The sequence below is a fragment of the Oncorhynchus kisutch genome, unplaced genomic scaffold, assembly GCF_002021735.2.
Source record: "Oncorhynchus kisutch isolate 150728-3 unplaced genomic scaffold, Okis_V2 scaffold1736, whole genome shotgun sequence".
Classification (NCBI taxonomy): domain Eukaryota; kingdom Metazoa; phylum Chordata; class Actinopteri; order Salmoniformes; family Salmonidae; genus Oncorhynchus; species Oncorhynchus kisutch.
Window position 1 is genome coordinate 1 of NW_022263681.1, and position 18401 is coordinate 18401.

General features: G+C 46.8%; 1 protein-coding gene across 10 annotated transcripts; it reads right to left on the reverse strand.

Moving 5' to 3' along the window:
- Nucleotides 1-2473: 2473 nt before the first annotated feature.
- Nucleotides 2474-17767, reverse strand: LOC109882182 (IQ domain-containing protein E). Of its 10 annotated transcripts, none has more exons than XM_031818950.1 (22): nt 17591-17766; nt 17218-17410; nt 16336-16383; nt 16219-16264; nt 15799-15987; nt 12958-13095; nt 12384-12433; nt 12057-12170; nt 10622-10672; nt 10440-10510; nt 9894-9966; nt 9727-9767; nt 8900-9051; nt 8686-8741; nt 8182-8432; nt 7385-7492; nt 6966-7173; nt 5088-5183; nt 4438-4562; nt 3814-3905; nt 3556-3657; nt 2474-3205 (listed from the first exon to the last, which is right to left on the reverse strand). In XM_031818950.1, exons 2-22 carry the CDS (start codon nt 17266-17268, stop codon nt 3078-3080), a joined length of 2190 nt encoding a protein of 729 aa, XP_031674810.1. In that variant the 5' UTR covers nt 17269-17410; nt 17591-17766; the 3' UTR covers nt 2474-3077. The 10 variants fall into 10 exon arrangements, with proteins under 10 accessions (XP_031674810.1, XP_031674813.1, XP_031674809.1 ...); XM_031818953.1 differs by having other exon boundaries at nt 16240-16264; nt 17544-17766; XM_031818949.1 differs by having other exon boundaries at nt 17544-17766.
- Between the last annotated feature and the right edge of the window lie 634 nt (nt 17768-18401).

Below are 18401 nucleotides of genomic sequence, written 5' to 3' on the forward strand. Positions count from 1 at the left end.
CCACTTGAACTCGGTAACCCTCCTCCTCTAAAGGAAGGAGGGGAAGGTTCCTTGTCTCTTTCCCTCCTCTGTCCATCCCTTCTTCACCCAACAAGCCACTGGCCGTCACACCAAGCTGTGTTACATGTGTAATAACACTAGTCACACTGTCTATCAAGATGGAGTTACAATAGTCATTGTTGTTTTTAAATTACACAGTAATGGACTTGAACTGGCAATTTGTTATCATGAAGGCAAGGAGACAAGGACAGGAGATGAGGAGACACGTGTTGGAATACTACCTATGCGTGGATGGATGGGCCAGCCATCTGTTTCCCTTTGGGTAGCAGATTATTATATAAACAATGATTTTATGTTAAGACAAATTCTTATTTACAATGACGGCCTACCCCGGCTAAACCCTGCCCCGGCCAAACCTTACCCCTACCCCGGCCAAACTCTCCCCCGGCCCAAACCTTACCCCGGCTAAACCCTACCCCTACCCCGGCTAAACCCTACCCCTACCCCGGCTAAACCCTGCCCCGGCCAAACCTTACCCCGGCCCAAACCCTACCCCTACCCCGGCTAAACCCTGCCCCCGGCCAAACCCTACCCCTACCCCGGCCCAAACCCTCCCCCGGCCAAACCTTACCCCGGCTAAACCCTACCTGGCCAAACCCTACCCTTACCCCGGCCAAACCCTACCCTGGCCAAACCCTACCCTGGCTAAACCCTACCCTGGCCAAACCCTACCCCTACCCGGCCAAACCCTCCCCCGGCCAAACCCTACCCTGGCCAAATCCTACCTGGCCAAACCCTATCCCCTACCCCGGCCAAACCCTACCCCAGCCAAACCCTGCCCCGGCTAAACCCTACCCCAGACGATGCTGGGCCAATTATGCACCCTATGGGACTCCCAATCTTGTCCGGTTGCGATACAGCCTGGAATCGAACCGGGGACTGTGGTTACGCCTCTAGCACTGAGACGCAGTGTCTTAGAACGCTGTGCCACCTGGGATCACTGAGTGTTGATCTGGATAACGGTTTTGATTGAAAAATACATTGGAGATAAAACGTGCTCCTCTTTCAGGGTTGTGTGTGTGGTCTGTATGCATGCATCTGTGTGTGTGGTCTGTATGCATGCATCTGTGTGTGTGGTCTGTATGCATGCATCTGTGTTTGTTCTACACCTACCTTCTGGTACTCTGAGTCCTCGGGTCTGAAGTCGCTGCTGACCGTCTCAAACTGCAGGTTGAAGTGGGGGAGGCGGTGGAGCAGGTTGACCCACCACGGGGGAGAGTAGTTTACTACCGCTGCCATCCTCTCACACGCACAGACCCGCCGGTTGTCACTGCCAATCTGTCAGCCCGAAATATGTGTCCTTTTCGGTCAACAACACTGCTTACAACGCCCACGCACAGGCTATGATTCTCTTCTGAACGTGGAGTAGTGTAGTGCGCCGAGTGGGTTGTTATGGTCGATGTGATTCCGTCATCAATACAAATATCGATTATCCGTTATTGACGGTTTGTTCTAGGGTAGGCTACCGTCGACCGACGCAACGGTCAAATCAGCAATAATTCGTTTACTCAGTCGGTCGTTGATTGATTTACGGTGTTGCAGGCTACAATTTCCAGGACCGCCAACATCTCGTTCCCACGGGTCTATTCGTTTCTTCCAGCCACGAGCGGTTAGGCTATATTGGATTATTCCGGTTCTCCATTACCGCATTCCCAACTCTTAGCCAGGACGACAGAAAAAAAATCCATATTCTGCTCCAAACTATGTGTGAATGTAGCCAAGTCTCATTTTGCGATGTGAACACTTCTCCTTAGAAACCTAGCGGTGGCACCACCAACTCCTGTTCATCCACCGATTGGAGGCTATTGTTCCTTATACAGCCGATGTAGGCTAAAACAGCAGGACTGCAGCAGAAATCACGACAACTCTTCTCACATCTCAGCCGAAAAATAACGGACACCCACTCTTAGAAAGACCGCTTACCACTCTAAAAAATGCGGTTACATTGCGGTTAGTTTTGTCCGATAAAAAAATATGCACGAATCAAATATTATCTTTTCTAGATCCCAATGAGAAGGGGGAGTTCAGGTTTAAATGACCTCCAATTAAATTATGAGATTTAACATCCGTTCAACGAGCGGTCCCGGTGGGGGTTCGTTTTAAATGTCCTCCCGGTGATGAAACGTCGCCGTCGTCGGCTGCTACATTGTTCACCGTTAAAGAATTATGGAGGGCGATGCAAACACGAGCTCGAAAACCCCTAGGAGGACAAAGCTTCTCACTGCAGCTCGCTCTGCAAATAGATCTGTCGACCATGTGTGCAGAGCGGAGCGGAGTTGAATGCGCAAATACTCAGACCGCCCCCCTCCCTTCCCGACGGTGTAACCGTAATACACAACCCAGTTGATGTCCATTACGACCAAAACATCACAACACACATTTTCATCAAAAAACGAAGAAACACCATGACCTCTGAAGTGTTTTACCATACAAGGAAAGATACTCATTTAATCAGATAAAACATTATTTTCATGGATTACAGCTATTATAATAAACACAACTCAAGGCACGATCACGCGCGCGCACACACTCTCCTCTGAGCGTCATATTGCAGTAGAATATGCTCATAATTTCACAGTTTGAATCAGCAGTGTTTATATTGATAGACATGTTTTAAAGTAGCTCATTCTCCAATAAACTCCATGATTGATAACTTTGTTTATGACCATTAATAATCTATATACTCAGGCACTTTGGCAACCTAAAAACCATCTGTATCAGAACGGAGATTTATTGGGCAGAGAGCTGGCCAAGAAACCCTCCTGGATATGTTCAGGATTATCATCATTATCATTATCATCATTATCATTACAGCCCTGACACCAACAACCACTCCCCTCCCGGAGAGCTACTGCATGTGCAGGACTTCGTTCCAGCCCTGCACTACCAAAACACACTTGGTTCTACTTATCAGCATGTCCTCTGGACCTTGATTGAATCTGGTGTAGGGCTGGAGTAAAAGCCTGCATACCCAGCTACACACACACACTTCATATCCCATAGTGCAATGCTCTGGTCTAGAAGTAGATTTCTTCTCTCCTTCCCACGAGACGAGACGGAGACACGATGATGTCATCGTCGGAATCCTCAGAGTCCATCGCCTTAGCAACCTTGGAATCTGGAGGTGGGTGGAGCTGTAGTTGGGCTACAGGCGAAGCACAGGAACACATTATATACACACACACATTATATACACACATATTATATATACACACACATTATATATACACACACATTATATATACACACACATTATAAACACACACACAGAGGCACAGGAACACATTATATACACACACACACACACACACACACACATGATATATACACACAGAGAAGCACAGGAACACACACACACACATATTACACACACACATATCACACACACACACACACTGTAAATATATATATCCGCACACACACAGAAACACACACAGAAGCACAGGAACACATATTATAAATATATATATAGGTTTCTATCCCCAGACAGCATACCTGGTGTGAGTCTGCTCCTGTTGGACAGTGTGTTAGAGACAGGCCAGGGATCTTCCTCACTCAGCTCCATTACATCTTCATCTACATCACTGCCTGGAAGGGCTAACACACACACACACACACACACACACGGACATATATATACACACACACATATACACACACACACACACACTTTCAAATCCTGATTTGTCCTTCAGTCAGCGCTGTGCCACCAAGGTGTCAGATTCAGTGTGTGTGTGTGTATATATATCTCACCTGTGTTGCTGGGAGTGTGTGTTGAAGGGGCAGAGGGGACTCTTCTAGGAGCTGGTGTGGGTCCACAGGGAGGAGAGGCTGGAGACTCAGAGCTACAAACACACAGTTATACAACACACAGTTACACAACACAATACAAACACACAGTTATACAACACAACACAAACACACAGTTATACAACACAATACAAACACACAGTTATACAACACAATACAAACACACAGTTATACAACACAATACAAACACACAGTTATACAACACAAACACACAGTGATACAACACAACACAAACACACAGTGATACAACACAAACACACAGTTATACAACACACAGTTATACAACACAATACAAACACACAGTTATACAACACAAACACACAGTTATACAACACAACACAAACACACAGTTACACAACACAATACAAACACACAGTCATACAACACAATACAAACACACAGTTATACAACACAATACAAACACACAGTTATACGACACAATACAAACACACAGTTACACAACACAATACAAACACACAGTTATACGACACAATACAAACACACGGTTATACAACACAATACAAACACAGACGCAATGTCAAAACTGTGTGTGGTGGTGTGTGTCACCTCTCCGTCATTAGTGCGCTGCGTGTCAGGTGACCTCGGAACACAGACTGGATCAGCGTCACGGCAACCAGCTCCCCATCCTCCACACGGGAGGTAACATCACTGCCGCGCTGTGATTGGCCATTCTGGAAATGAAACATGAAATAGTAACTCCTATATCAGAGCCTAATTAGGGCAAACTCCCTCTACTCTATAGATACCTATTGTAAATACGGGGAAACAGTGCCCCTCAGTGGCTATTTGGTTGAACTACAGCACAAAAAATATATCTAAATATTTTACCTTTATTTAACTAGGCAAGTCAGTTCTTAAAAATAAATTCTTATTTTCAATGATGGCCCTACCGAGGAAAAGTGGGTTAACTGCCTTGTTCAGGGGCAGAACGATAGATTTTTTTACCTTGTCAGCTCGGGGATTCGATCTTGCAACCTTTCGGTTACTGGTCCAACACTAACCACTAAGCTACCTGCCACCCCGCAAACAGTGTGTGTGTGTGTGTGTGTGTGTGTGTGTGTGTGTGTGTGTGTGTGTGTGTGTGTGTGTGTGTGTGTGTGTGTGTGTGTGTGTGTGTGTGTGTGTGTGTGTGTGTGTGTGTGTGTGTGTGTGTGTGTGTGTGTGTGTGTGTGTGTGTGTGTGAGAGAGAGAGAGACCTTGCTGAGAGTGCTGGTGTGTGTGTCTCGGAGGTGAGCTATCTGGCTCTGTCTGACGAGATGTCCTCTTATTGCTGACTGGACCAACACTGTGTCCTGGAGGGAGGGGGAGAGAGAGGAGAGAGAGAGAGAGAGGGAGGGAGGGGGAGGAGAGAGAGAGGAGGAGGGGGTGAGAGAATAGGGAGAGAGGAGAGAGGAGGGAGAGAATAGGGAGAGAGAGGAGAGAGGAGGGAGAGAGAGGAGAGAGTGGAGAGAGGAGGGAGAGAGAAGAGGGAGGGAGGGAGAGAGAGAGGAGAGAGAGGAAGGAGAGGAGGGAGAGGAGGGAGAGAGAAGAGGGAGAGAGGAGGGAGAGAGAGGAGAGAGTGGAGATGGGAGGGAGAGAGAAGAGGGAGAGAGAGGAGTGAGAGAGAGGAGAGAGAGAGGAGGGAGAGAGAGGAAGGAGAGAGGAGGGAGAGAGAAGAGAGAGGAGAGAGAGGAGAGAGAGGAGAGAGGATGAAGAGAGAGGAGAGAGGAGGGAGAGAGAGAAGAGGGAGAGAGAGAAGAGAGGAGGGAGAGGAGAGAGGATGAAGAGAGAGGAGAGAGGAGGGAGAGAGAGGAGAGAGAGAGAGGGAGGGAGGGGGAGGAGAGAGAGAGGAGGGGGTGAGAGAATAGGGAGAGAGGAGAGAGGAGGGAGAGAGAGTGGAGAGAGGAGGGAGAGAATAGGGAGAGAGAGGAGAGAGGAGGGAGAGAGAGGAGAGAGTGGAGAGAGGAGGGAGAGAGAAGAGGGAGGGAGGGAGAGAGAGAGGAGAGAGAGGAAGGAGAGGAGGGAGAGGAGGGAGAGAGAAGAGGGAGAGAGGAGGGAGAGAGAGGAGAGAGTGGAGATGGGAGGGAGAGAGAAGAGGGAGAGAGAGGAGTGAGAGAGAAGGGAGAGAGAGGAAGGAGAGAGGAGGGAGAGAGAAGAGAGAGGAGAGAGAGGAGAGAGAGGAGAGAGGATGAAGAGAGAGGAGAGAGGAGGGAGAGAGAGAAGAGGGAGAGAGAGAAGAGAGGAGGGAGAGGAGAGAGGATGAAGAGAGAGGAGAGAGAAGAGAGAGAGAGAATGTACTTTATTAGTCCATAGGAGATGGGTCTTCCTTCCCGTTCTGTGGTAGCAGCTGGCAGGTACAACAACTTATTTAGATTAACTATTTAAAATGTTTGTTTCTGGGTAGTTAGTTACAGTGGTTAGTTAGTTACAGTAGTTAGTTAGTTACAGTAGTTAGTTACAGTAGTTAGTTACAGTAGTTAGTTACAGTAGTAGTTACAGTAGTTAGTTACAGTAGTTAGTTACAGTAGTAGTTAGTTACAGTAGTTAGTTAGTTACAGTAGTTAGTTAGTTACAGTAGTTAGTTAGTTACAGTAGTTAGTTAGTTACAGTAGTAGTTAGTTACAGTAGTTAGTTAGTTACAGTAGTTAGTTAGTTACAGTAGTTAGTTAGTTACAGTAGTTAGTTAGTAGTAGTTAGTTACAGTAGTTAGTTAGTAGTAGTTAGTTACAGTAGTTAGTTAGTTACAGTAGTTAGTTAGTTACAGTAGGTAGTTAGTTACAGTAGTTAGTTAGTTACAGTAGTTAGTTAGTTACCCTGTCTCTGTGCTCCAGCCACTCTGTTTCTGGGTAGTTAGTTACAGTAGTGAGTTAGTTACCCCGTCTCTGTGCTCCAGCCACTCTGTTTCTGGGTAGTTAGTTACAGTAGTTAGTTAGTTACCCTGTCTCTGTGCTCCAGCCACTCTGTTTCTGGGTAGTTAGTTACAGTAGTGAGTTAGTTACAGTAGTTAGTTAGTTACCCTGTCTCTGTGCTCCAGCCACTCTGTTTCTGGGTAGTTAGTTACAGTAGTGAGTTAGTTACAGTAGTTAGTTAGTTACCCTGTCTCTGTGCTCCAGCCACTCTTTCTGGATCACCCTAGCTGCCCTTTCCTTCTCCTGGTTCTGTTCTTCCCTCTCCTCTCTTTCCTTCTCCTCCCTCCCTTCTGGGTTCTCCTTCCGGTTCTCCCGGTTCTGTTCTTCTTCAGTCCATCTCTTCTTCTCCTCCTCCAGAGACTCTATCTTCACGGTCAGCTGTTCTACCTCCAGTCTGGAACAAGGAGGAGAATCAGACGGGTAGAAAGGTTTCCGTGGCAACGTCATGGCGCAGACACACAAGAGAGAAGAAGTGTCCATACAACCTCTGTGGGCCATGTCCCAGTGGTTATAAGCCTGTAGTAAACAGTTCCAAGTAGTATTTCTGTCATATTGGATGGAAACACCATTCATTGTGTAGGAGTGTTGAACTGGGAGATACATACAGGTGGAGTCGTGTTTCCTTCTCATGTTCACTCCTTCGTTCATTCTTCCTCCTCTCCGTCTCTTTCTCTTCCTGCTCTCTTTCAGCCATCAGTCGTCTCAGCTTCTGTCTGAAAACAGAAGATTCGGGCCATCAGTCGTCTGAGCTCCCGTCTGAAAACAGAAGATTCGGCCATCAGTCGTCTCAGCTCCCGTCTGAAAACAGAAGATTCGGCCATCAGTCGTCTCAGCTCCCGTCTGAAAACAGAAGATTCGGCCATCAGTCGTCTCAGCTCCCGTCTGAAAACAGAAAATTCGGCCATCAGTCGTCTCAGCTCCCGTCTGAAAACAGAAGATTCGGCCATCAGTCGTCTCAGCTCCCGTCTGAAAACAGAAGATTCGGCCATCAGTCGTCTCAGCTCCCGTCTGAAAACAGAAGATTCGGCCATCAGTCGTCTCAGCTCCCGTCTGAAAACAGAAGATTCGGCCATCAGTCGTCTCAGCTCCCGTCTGAAAACAGAAGATTCGGCCATCAGTCGTCTCAGCTCCCGTCTGAAAACAGAAGATTCGGCCATCAGTCGTCTCAGCTCCCGTCTAAAAACAGAAGATTCGGCCATCAGTCGTCTCAGCTCCCGTCTAAAAACAGAAGATTCGGCCATCAGTCGTCTCAGCTCCTGTCTGAAAACAGAAGATTCTAAACATATTCCCAAAACTAAGAACACCTTGAACTCAATATCAAACATTCTATGGCAATCACTGGTGATTTCCAATTTCAATTTCTCATACTGCATTGCTGTAGTCATAGTAGCGTCTCTCTTACTCTCTATCGGTCAGCGTCTCCTGTAGCTCCGCCTTCTCCTGCTCCAGTTGTCTGACACACCCCTTCAGACGGATAAACCCCTCCCCTTCCTGTTGGGTGTTTAACACTGCAACGCCCCCTTCCGTTGTTACGGTGGTTATCCCCGGCGGCGTAGCAACCCCTGTCTCCGTGGGTGTGGTGTGGTGGTCCGTCTGGACCAGTCTGTCCACCCCACTCCTCCTGGCCGGGGCTCTGCTCCCCTCCTCTAACCTCTAAGACAGGAAGGGAGGGTTAACGTGTGTGTGTGTGTGAGCCACCAGACTGTGTTATCCCCCTGAGCTAAAGCCTAGGTTACTCCCTCCATTCCACTGGACCAACCAGGAGACGGAGGCGGAGACAGGAGAAAGACTCCATCACTCTCTGTTTCCACCAGTCTCCTCAACACTCTCTGTCTGCTCCAGTCTACTCACCCTCTCCAGCTCCACCAGTCTCCTCAACACTCTCTGTCTGCTCCAGTCTACTCACCCTCTCCAGCTCCACCAGTCTCCTCAACACTCTCTGTCTGCTCCAATCTTTGTAGGCTGAAACACAAGAGCAACAAATCATCGACTAGAAATACTATGAATACGGGAGATTGGGACATTTTGTTATTTAACCTTTGACCCTGCTGTGTTGTGTTGATTTCCTCAAAGTGTGTGTGTGTGTGTGTGTGTGTGAGTGAGAGAGAGAAAGAGAGAACCTTTCAGCCCACTGGCTGGGCTGTCTGTGTTGAGTTCCTCTCTCAGTGTGTGGTTCTCCTGCTGTAGCTGTTTAAGGTTCTCTGATAGACGCAGAACCGTAGAGCTTAGAACCTTCTGCTTCCTCTGAGAACCTTTACTCTCTGTTCTACTGCTACAGATGGAAGGGGGGGAGAGAGAATAGAGAGAGGAGAGAGAGAGAGAGAGAGAGAGAGAGAGAGAGAGAGAGAGAGAGAGAGAGAGAGAGAGAGAGAGAGAGAGAGAGAGAGAGAGAGAGAGAGAAAGGAGATGGAGAACAAGTGAACAAGTCTATGAAGGAGGTGACAGGTAGCCTAGCGGTTAAGAGGTTGTGTTATTAGGGTGACAGGGAGCCTAGCGGTTAAGAGGTTGTGTTTATTAGGGTGACAGGGAGCCTAGCGGTTTAGGGGTTGTGTTATTAGGGTGACAGGTAGCCTAGCGGTTTAGAGGTTGTGTTATTAGGGTGACAGGGAGCCTAGCGGTTAAGAGGTTGTGTTATTAGGGTGACAGGTAGCCTAGCGGTTAAGAGGTTGTGTTATTAGGGTGACAGGTAGCCTAGCGGTTAAGAGGTTGTGTTATTAGGGTGACAGGTAGCCTAGCGGTTTAGAGGTTGTGTTATTAGGGTGACAGGGAGCCTAGCGGTTTAGAGGTTGTGCCAGTAACCCGAAATGTTGCTGGTTCAAATCCTCGAGCCGACTAGGTGCAAAATAATCTGTCCATGTGCCCTTGAGCAAGGCACTTAACCCTAATTGCTCTGGATACGAGCTTCTGCCAAGAGACTAAAATGTACATTTTCTTAAACTTTCTGTACCTTTTCTCTGTTGCATCCAATATCATCCTCAGTCTCTGAATCTGGAGAATACACACACACACACACACACACACACACACACACACACCCCCGTTAGGACCAGAAAAGATCACGTTCAAGTAGAAATACAACATCTAACTGCACGAGTACGGAGAGCAAAGATGTACCTCCTCAAAGTAGGTCTCCACTGTGATCTTCAACTCCTCCAGATTAGTGGTCTGCAGCTCACTCTGCAGTTTGCTGTTACAACAGGAAATGACAGGTCGAAGATGATACTACTCATCTTGGTTTTATCTTGTATGAGGATGTCATATTTCTGACTTTACCTTTTTAAATTTAGGATACACTGATACTTTCTTGGATAGTAATTAATCATGATCCATTAGTGATGGAGTTTCCCATCTCTGGAAAACGAGATGCTGCATCTCAACATTTCATTCTGCAAAAAGTGTCTAATGAATAAATATAGAAACAGGCAGGCGGGCAGGCGAACAGACGGACAGACGGACGGACGGACAGGCTGGCAGTAAGACAGGCAGAGACAGACAGACCGGCCGGCCGGCAGACAGACACACAGGCCGGCAGACAGATACACAGACAGGCACAGACAGACAGGCCGGCCTACAGACAGGCACACAGGCCGGCAGACAGATACACAGACAGGCACAGACAGGCCGGCCGACAGACAGGCACAGAGAGACAGACAGACTTACGTCACAGTGTTCTCCTTCTCTCTACACTGCTGTTCCAGCTTCAGGATTCTCTGTTTCAGTCCATTAACAACCTGCAGGACAGGACATGTCAATCAACACCTTCCTACAACACACTCACTCACACACACACACACACACACACACACACACACACACACACACACACACACACACACACTTACCAGGCTCCCCTGGTGTTTCTTGTCCACCAGACTCAGTGTGTACTCCGGTCCCTGTGGAGGGAAACAACAGGCTCAGATCAGCTACAGAGACCTCTATGGAGTCACTATGATCTGCTACAGAGACCTCTATGGAGTCACTATGATCTGTTACAGAGACCTCTATGGAGTCACTATGATCAGCTACAGAGACCTCCATGGAGTAACTATGATCTGAGGGGATGCTGCTGGGGGTCAGTATGATCTGAGGTGATGCTGCTGGGGGTCAGTATGATCTGAGGTGATGCTGCTGGGGGTCAGTATGATCTGAGGTGATGCTGCTGGGGGTCAGTATGATCTGAGGTGATGCTGCTGGGGGTCACTATGATCTGAGGTGATGCTGCTGGGGGCCACTATGATCTGAGGTGATGCTGCTGGAGGTTGGTATGATCTGAGCTGATGCTGCTGGGGGTTTGTATGATCTGAGGTGATGCTGCTGTGGGTCAGTATGATCTGAGGTGATGCTGCTGGGGGTCAGTATGATCTGAGCTGATGCTGCTGGGGGTCAGTATGATCTGAGGTGATGCTGCTGGGGGTCAGTATGATCTGAGGTGATGCTGCTGGGGGTCAGTATGATCTGAGGTGATGCTGCTGGGGGTCAGTATGATCTGAGGTGACGCTGCTGGGGGTCGGTATGATCTGAGGTGATGCTGCTGGGGGTTGGTATGATCTGAGGTGATGCTGCTGGGTATTGGTATGTTCTGAGGTGATGCTGCTGGGGGTCGGTATGATCTGAGGTGATGCTGCTGGGGGTCGGTATGATCTGAGGTGATGCTGCTGGGGGTCGGTATGATCTGAGGTGATGCTGCTGGGGGTCCGGTATGATCTGAGGTGATGCTGCTGGGGGTCGGTATGATCTGAGGTGATGCTGCTGGGGGTCGGTATGATCTGAGGTGATGCTGCTGGGGGTCGGTATGATCTGAGGTGATGCTGCTGGGGGTCGGTATGATCTGAGGTGATGCTGCTGGGGGTCGGTATGATCTGAGGTGATGCTGCTGGGGTTCGGTATGATCTGAGGTGATGCTGCTGGGGTTCGGTATGATCTGAGGTGATGCTGCTGGGGTCGGTATGATCTGAGGTGATGCTGCTGGGGGTCGGTATGATCTGAGGTGATGCTGCTGGGGTTCGGTATGATCTGAGGTGATGCTGCTGGGGTTCGGTATGATCTGAGGTGATGCTGCTGGGGTCGGTATGATCTGAGGTGATGCTGCTGGGGGTCGGTATGATCTGAGGTGATGCTGCTGGGGGTCGGTATGATCTGAGGTGATGCTGCTGGGGGTCGATGCGATGCTGCTGGGGTCGGGATGATCTGAGGTGATGCTGCTGGGGGTCGGGATGATCTGAGGTGATGCTGCTGGGGGTCAGTATGATCTGAGGTGATGCTGCTGGGGGTCGGTACCTTGGTGGGATCCAACAGCTGTTCTATTTGCTTGTCTTTCTTAGTTTTGTCCTCCTCCAGACGCCGTAGTTTGGCCTTCATCCTGTCCTTCTCGGACTTCTGGGCCTGAAGACTCTGGAGAGGAACAAACAGACCTGATCAATTCCTCTGAGTTCAGGGTTAAAGCCATTAGATTTCTGCCATTTACGACAAAGTTCTACATGTCCAACACCTACTACAGAGTAGGAGCAATCAGTTAGCCAGCTAACTTGCCTAACTATTAAAACATATCTTTGCTTTGCGTGTGTGTGTGTGTGTGTGTGTGTGTGTGTGTGTGTGGTTCTTTACCTTCTTGAGGTGGATGATCTCATCGTACATGTCCTCCTTCTCTCTGTAGTCTGGAGGGAGAATAACTGTTACACACTGTAGAATAACTGTTACACTGTAGAATAACTGTAGAATAACTGTTACACACTGTAGAATAACTGTTACACACTGTAGAATAACTGTTACACTGTGGAATAACTGTTACACTGTAGAATAACTGTAGAATAACTGTTACACTGTAGAATAACTGTTACACTGTAGAATAACTGCTACACTGTAGAATAACTGTAGAATAACTGTTACACTGTGGAATAACTGTTACACTGTGGAATAACTGTTACACTGTAGAATAACTGTTACACTGTGGAATAACTGTTACACTGTGGAATAACTGTTACACTGTGGAATAACTGTAGAATAACTGTTACACTGTAGAATAACTGTGGAATAACTGTAGAATAACTGTTACACTGTAGAATAACACACGCACAGAGCGCACACACATTCACATAGAATATAATACGCACAACAATGCATCACACACACACACACATGCACACAGAATAGAACACACACAAACACACAGAACACACACCATTGGATGAGGAGTGCAGGTGTTTGGGTTTCTTAATGCCAAGAGCCTGTTGGAGATACTCTGGAGTGCAGGGAGAAGAGGAGAGACAGGCTGAGGTGTGTGTTGTGTCAAAGTCAACTCGCAGAGACTGGGACAGACCTAGAGAGAGAGGAGAGAGAGGAGAGAGAGGCTGAGGTGTTTGTTGTGTCAAAGTCAACTCTCAGAGACTGGGACAGACCTAGAGAGAGAGGAGAGAGAGGCTGAGGTGTGTGTTGTGTCAAAGTCAACTCTCAGAGACTGGGACAGACCTAGAGAGAGACGAGAGAGAGGAGAGAGAGGCTGAGGTGTGTGTTGTGTCAAAGTCAACTCTCAGAGACTGGGACAGACCTAGAGAGAGACGAGAGAGAGGAGAGAGAGGCTGAGGTTTGTGTTGTGTCAAAGTCAACTCTCAGAGACTGGGACAGACCTAGAGAGAGAGGAGAGAGAGGCTGAGGTGTGTGTTGTGTCAAAGTCAACTCTCAGAGACTGGGACAGACCTAGAGAGAGACGAGAGAGAGGAGAGAGAGGCTGAGGTGTGTGTTGTGTCAAAGTCAACTCTCAGAGACTGGGACAGACCTAGAGAGAGACGAGAGAGAGGAGAGAGAGGCTGAGGTTTGTGTTGTGTCAAAGTCAACTCTCAGAGACTGGGACAGACCTAGAGAGAGAGGAGAGAGAGGCTGAGGTGTGTGTTGTGTCAAAGTCAACTCTCAGAGACTGGGACAGACCTAGAGAGAGAGAGGAGAGAGAGGAGAGAGAGGCTGAGGTGTGTGTTGTGTCAAAGTCAACTCTCAGAGACTGGGACAGACCTAGAGAGAGAGAGGAGAGAGAGGAGAGAGAGGCTGAGGTGTGTGTTGTGTCAAAGTCAACTCTCAGAGACTGGGACAGACCTAGAGAGAGAGAGGAGAGAGAAGAGAGAGAGGAGAGACAGGATGAGGTGTGTGTTGTGTCAAAGTCAACTCTCAGAGACTGGGACAGACCTAGAGAGAGAGGAGAGAGAGGTTGAGGTGTGTGTTGTGTCAAAGTCAACTCTCAGAGACTGGGACAGACCTAGAGAGAGAGAGGAGAGAGAGGAGAGAGAGGCTGAGGTGTGTGTTGTGTCAAAGTCAACTCTCAGAGACTGGGACAGACCTAGAGAGAGAGAGGAGAGAGGAGAGAGAGGAGAGACAGGATGAGGTGTGTGTTGTGTCAAAGTCAACTCTCAGAGACTGGGACAGACCTAGAGAGAGAGAGGAGAGAGGAGAGAGAGGAGAGACAGGATGAGGTGTGTGTTGTGTCAAAGTCAACTCTCAGAGACTGGGACAGACCTAGAGAGAGAGGAGAGAGAGGTTGAGGTGTGTGTTGTGTCAAAGTCAACTCTCAGAGACTGGGACAGACCTAGAGAGAGAGAGGAGAGAGAGGAGAGAGAGGCTGAGGTGTGTGTTGTGTCAAAGTCAACTCTCAGAGACTGGGACAGACCTAGAGAGAGAGAGGAGAGAGGAGAGAGAGGAGAGACAGGATGAGGTGTGTGTTGTGTCAAAGTCAACTCTCAGAGACTGGGACAGACCTAGAGAAAGAGAGAGAGAGGGATGAATGAAGGGGGGGTGGAGAGGGGAGCGAGAGAGGGACAGAGAGAGAGAGAGAGAGAGAGAGAAAGAGAATAACATGTTTAATACAATGGTAGACCTATAATGAATAATGTTGTGAAATACATGGTTCCCCTCTGAGCAAGACATATCACTAGGGTCAACAAAACCCTACAAGCTGTCAGCTGGAATAACATGCAACAAGATACCACACTGGCTGAATAACTGTGTGTGTCCCTATGGAGGTTTAGGAATAGAGTTGTCTCTGGTTTCTATGGAGGTTTAGGAATAGAGTTCTCTCTGGTTTCTATGGAGGTTTAGGAATAGAGTTGTCTCTCTGGTTTCTATGGAGGTTTAGGAATAGAGTTGTCTCTCTGGTTTCTATGGAGGTTTAGGAATAGAGTTGTCTCTCTGGTTTCTATGGAGGTTTAGGAATAGAGTTGTCTCTCTGGTTTCTATGGAGGTTTAGGAATAGAGTTGTCTCTGGTTTCTATGGAGGTTTAGGAATAGAGTTGTCTCTCTGGTTTCTATGGAGGTTTAGGAATAGAGTTGTCTCTCTGGTTTCTATGGAGGTTTAGGAATAGAGTTGTCTGGTTTCTATGGAGGTTTAGGAATAGAGTTAGGAATAGAGTTGTCTCTCTGGTTTCTATGGAGGTTTAGGAATAGAGTTGTCTCTGGTTTCTATGGAGGTTTAGTAATAGAGTTGTCTCTGGTTTCTATGGAGGTTTAGGAATAGAGTTGTCTCTCTGGTTTCTATGGAGGTTTAGGAATAGAGTTGTCTCTCTGGTTTCTATGGAGGTTTAGGAATAGAGTTGTCTCTGGTTTCTATGGAGGTTTAGTAATAGAGTTGTCTCTCTGGTTTCTATGGAGGTTTAGGAATAGAGTTGTCTCTCTGGTTTCTATGGAGGTTTAGGAATAGAGTTGTCTCTCTGGTTTCTATGGAGGTTTAGGAATATAGTTGTCTCTCTGGTTTCTATGGAGGTTTAGGAATAGAGTTGTCTGGTTTCTATGGAGGTTTAGGAATAGAGTTGTCTCTCAGGTTTCTATGGAGGTTTAGGAATAGAGTTGTCTGGTTTCTATGGAGGTTTAGGAATAGAGTTGTCTCTGGTTTCTATGGAGGTTTAGGAATATAGTTGTCTCTCAGGTTTCTATGGAGGTTTAGGAATATAGTTGTCTCTCTGTAGTACAGCCACATTGGTATGTTAGTAAAGAGCTGTTTTCTACGGTGATAAAGTTCTGTTTATATCTCCATGGTACCCACCGTGCCCGTTGCTTAGCGAAGCCAGACAGTTCTCTCTGGGGTTCCGAGCTGCCTCACCCCTCTCCAACAGAGTGTCACCTCTCCCCGCTAGGGCCTCCCCCCTCTCCCCCAGAGTTCCTCTCAGGGGCCTCCAAGCTGACACCGCTGATCTCCTCTGGTTCACATCCATACTGGAGAGATACGGAGACCCTGCACACATACACATACACACACACATGCACACACACACACACACGCACGCACACACACTCACACACATACACACACACACACGCACACACACACACACTCACACACTCACACACACACATACACACACACACATACACACACACACACACCAAAGTTAGGGTGGTAAAAGCAATGGAGTTGAATTTGAAGTTTAAAGTCAGATGTATTGTAGATGATAGCTGGTCTTACTGGGAGAAGGGGGAGGTTTACCAGACAGCTTCTTTTTCCTAGCTTTCTGTTGAGACACAAAACAAGGGTTAGACACACACACACACACACACACGGGGGAACAGAAAGTCATCTCACCTTTCCAGAGTCTGATATGTAGGTAGCAAGAGAAAGTCCATCCTCAACCTTGGAAACAAGAAGAGGAGAATTAGTTAGTGAGTCTATCTATACAACTTACTGTAGGCTAATAGAGTAGCAGGACAATAACTGCTGTCACGGTGATGTCACAAAACAGTATCCAATCTACAGAAGTAGTACTACAGTAGATAACTAAAACAGTATCCAATCTACAGAAGTAGTACTACAGAGGCTCACTAAAACAGTATCCAATCTACAGAAGTAGTACTACAGAGGCTCACTAAAACAGTATCCAATCTACAGAAGTAGTACTACAGAGGCTAACTAAAACAGTATCCAATCTACAGAAGTAGTACTACAGTAGATAACTAAAACAGTATCCAATCTACAGAAGTAGTATTACAGTCGATAACTAAAACAGTATCCAATCTACAGAAGTAGTACTACAGTCGATAACTAAAACAGTATCCAATCTACAGAAGTAGTACTACAGTAGATAACTAAAACAGTATCCAATCTACAGAAGTAGCACTACAGTAGATAACTAAAACAGTATCCAATCTACAGAAGTAGTACTACAGTAGATAACTAAAACAGTATCCAATCTACAGAAGTAGTACTACAGTAGATAACTAAAACAGTATCCAATCTACAGAAGTAGTACTACAGTAGATAACTAAAACAGTATCCAATCTACAGAAGTAGTACTACAGAGGCTAACTAAAACAGTATCCAATCTACAGAAGTAGTACTACAGTAGATAACTAAAACAGTATCCAATCTACAGAAGTAGTACTACAGTAGATAACTAAAACAGTATCCAATCTACAGAAGTAGTACTACAGTAGATAACTACATCAGTAAAGTCGTAAAACAACACACCAGATCTTCTAGGTCTTCGTCCGTCGGGATATCGCTGGCCACGAGAGACATCGTTGAAGTTGGATACAGATTATAAAATGATAAACTAATCTCTCTTTGGAGAAATCGGACAGTTGGAGAACCTCTCCTTGCGTGTTCTTGTCATTTTCCTGTGCCTCATTTCGCTACGTTGACACGTTTGCCTTAGCTATAGCTGCGGGGAAAAACAAGCATTTGGTAGAGATATAACATTTAAAAAAGACCTCTTACTTTGAGATCAAAACATAATCAAATTTCTGTCCTCAAAACGACACGAAAGCAACAATAGCCTCGCAGCTATAGCCTACCCCAAGCGATTATTTTAGATTTCGTTACGAGCACATCAGACACCTACAATCTCTCGTATTACACCGTTGCTCGGGAATAAACGATGCAGAAATGGAAATATAATTTAATAGTCTTCTTTCATAAATCCTTTGATGTTGTTTCTCCGGCTATTTCTCTGGCATCAGTAGTCTAGCAACAACACAACAATTGTAGCGGAGCAGAAATAAATTGATGTTCGTTTATGAGCGTCGTTGCTGCGCAGGTTTTACGCAGACCACGATAAGAGTGCTTCTTCTATGGTTTTCACTGTTCAGACAAATACCCCATAATCAGATAATAATATCTTATTATTATTGTGCATGTAAACGCACTCACTGACTAGCCTATCTCCAGGGTGTTATTGTGTGTATACATCGTTTGTGTGTTCATTTCAAGGTAAAGCTGTGCGCACTTCATCTGGAATGTCATTGCCATGCCAACGTGCGTATCCGCTCTCAGAAGCTTGTGTATGGCGTCATATGTTGCTGAAACTGGCTTGAATGTTAGCTAATGTGTGTGCTAACCCAGCTAGCTAGCTGTGTGCTGTTCCAAGGCAGGTATGGGACTCTGAATGTATGTCAGAGACACATGGTAACCCTAGCCTCCCTGTTCAAAGGCAGGTATGGGACTCTGAATGTATGTCAGAGACACATGGTAACCCTAGCCTCCCTGTATGCTTGTTTGATCTCTACCAAGAGGTCTGGTCCTTCATGACACAGACAGAACAGGATTTCGCCAAAGATACTGATACAGTGCATTCTGAGAATATTCAGACCCTGTTTCCACATTTTGTGACGATAAAGCCTTATACTAAAATGTATAAAAATGTGTGTTTTTTT

Bases quoted from the DNA above. Each gene is read 5' to 3' on its own strand.
- LOC109882182 (XM_031818950.1), bottom strand. From the start codon at position 17,268: ATGTCTCTCGTGGCCAGCGATATCCCGACGGACGAAGACCTAGAAGAT. The intron at 15,988-16,218 runs GTAAGACCAGCT...GTATGTGTGCAG, and splicing joins TAAACCTCCCCCTTCTCCCA to GGTCTCCGTATCTCTCCAGT. The intron at 7,174-7,384 runs GTATGTATCTCC...TCCTTGTTCCAG, and splicing joins AAGGAAACACGACTCCACCT to ACTGGAGGTAGAACAGCTGA.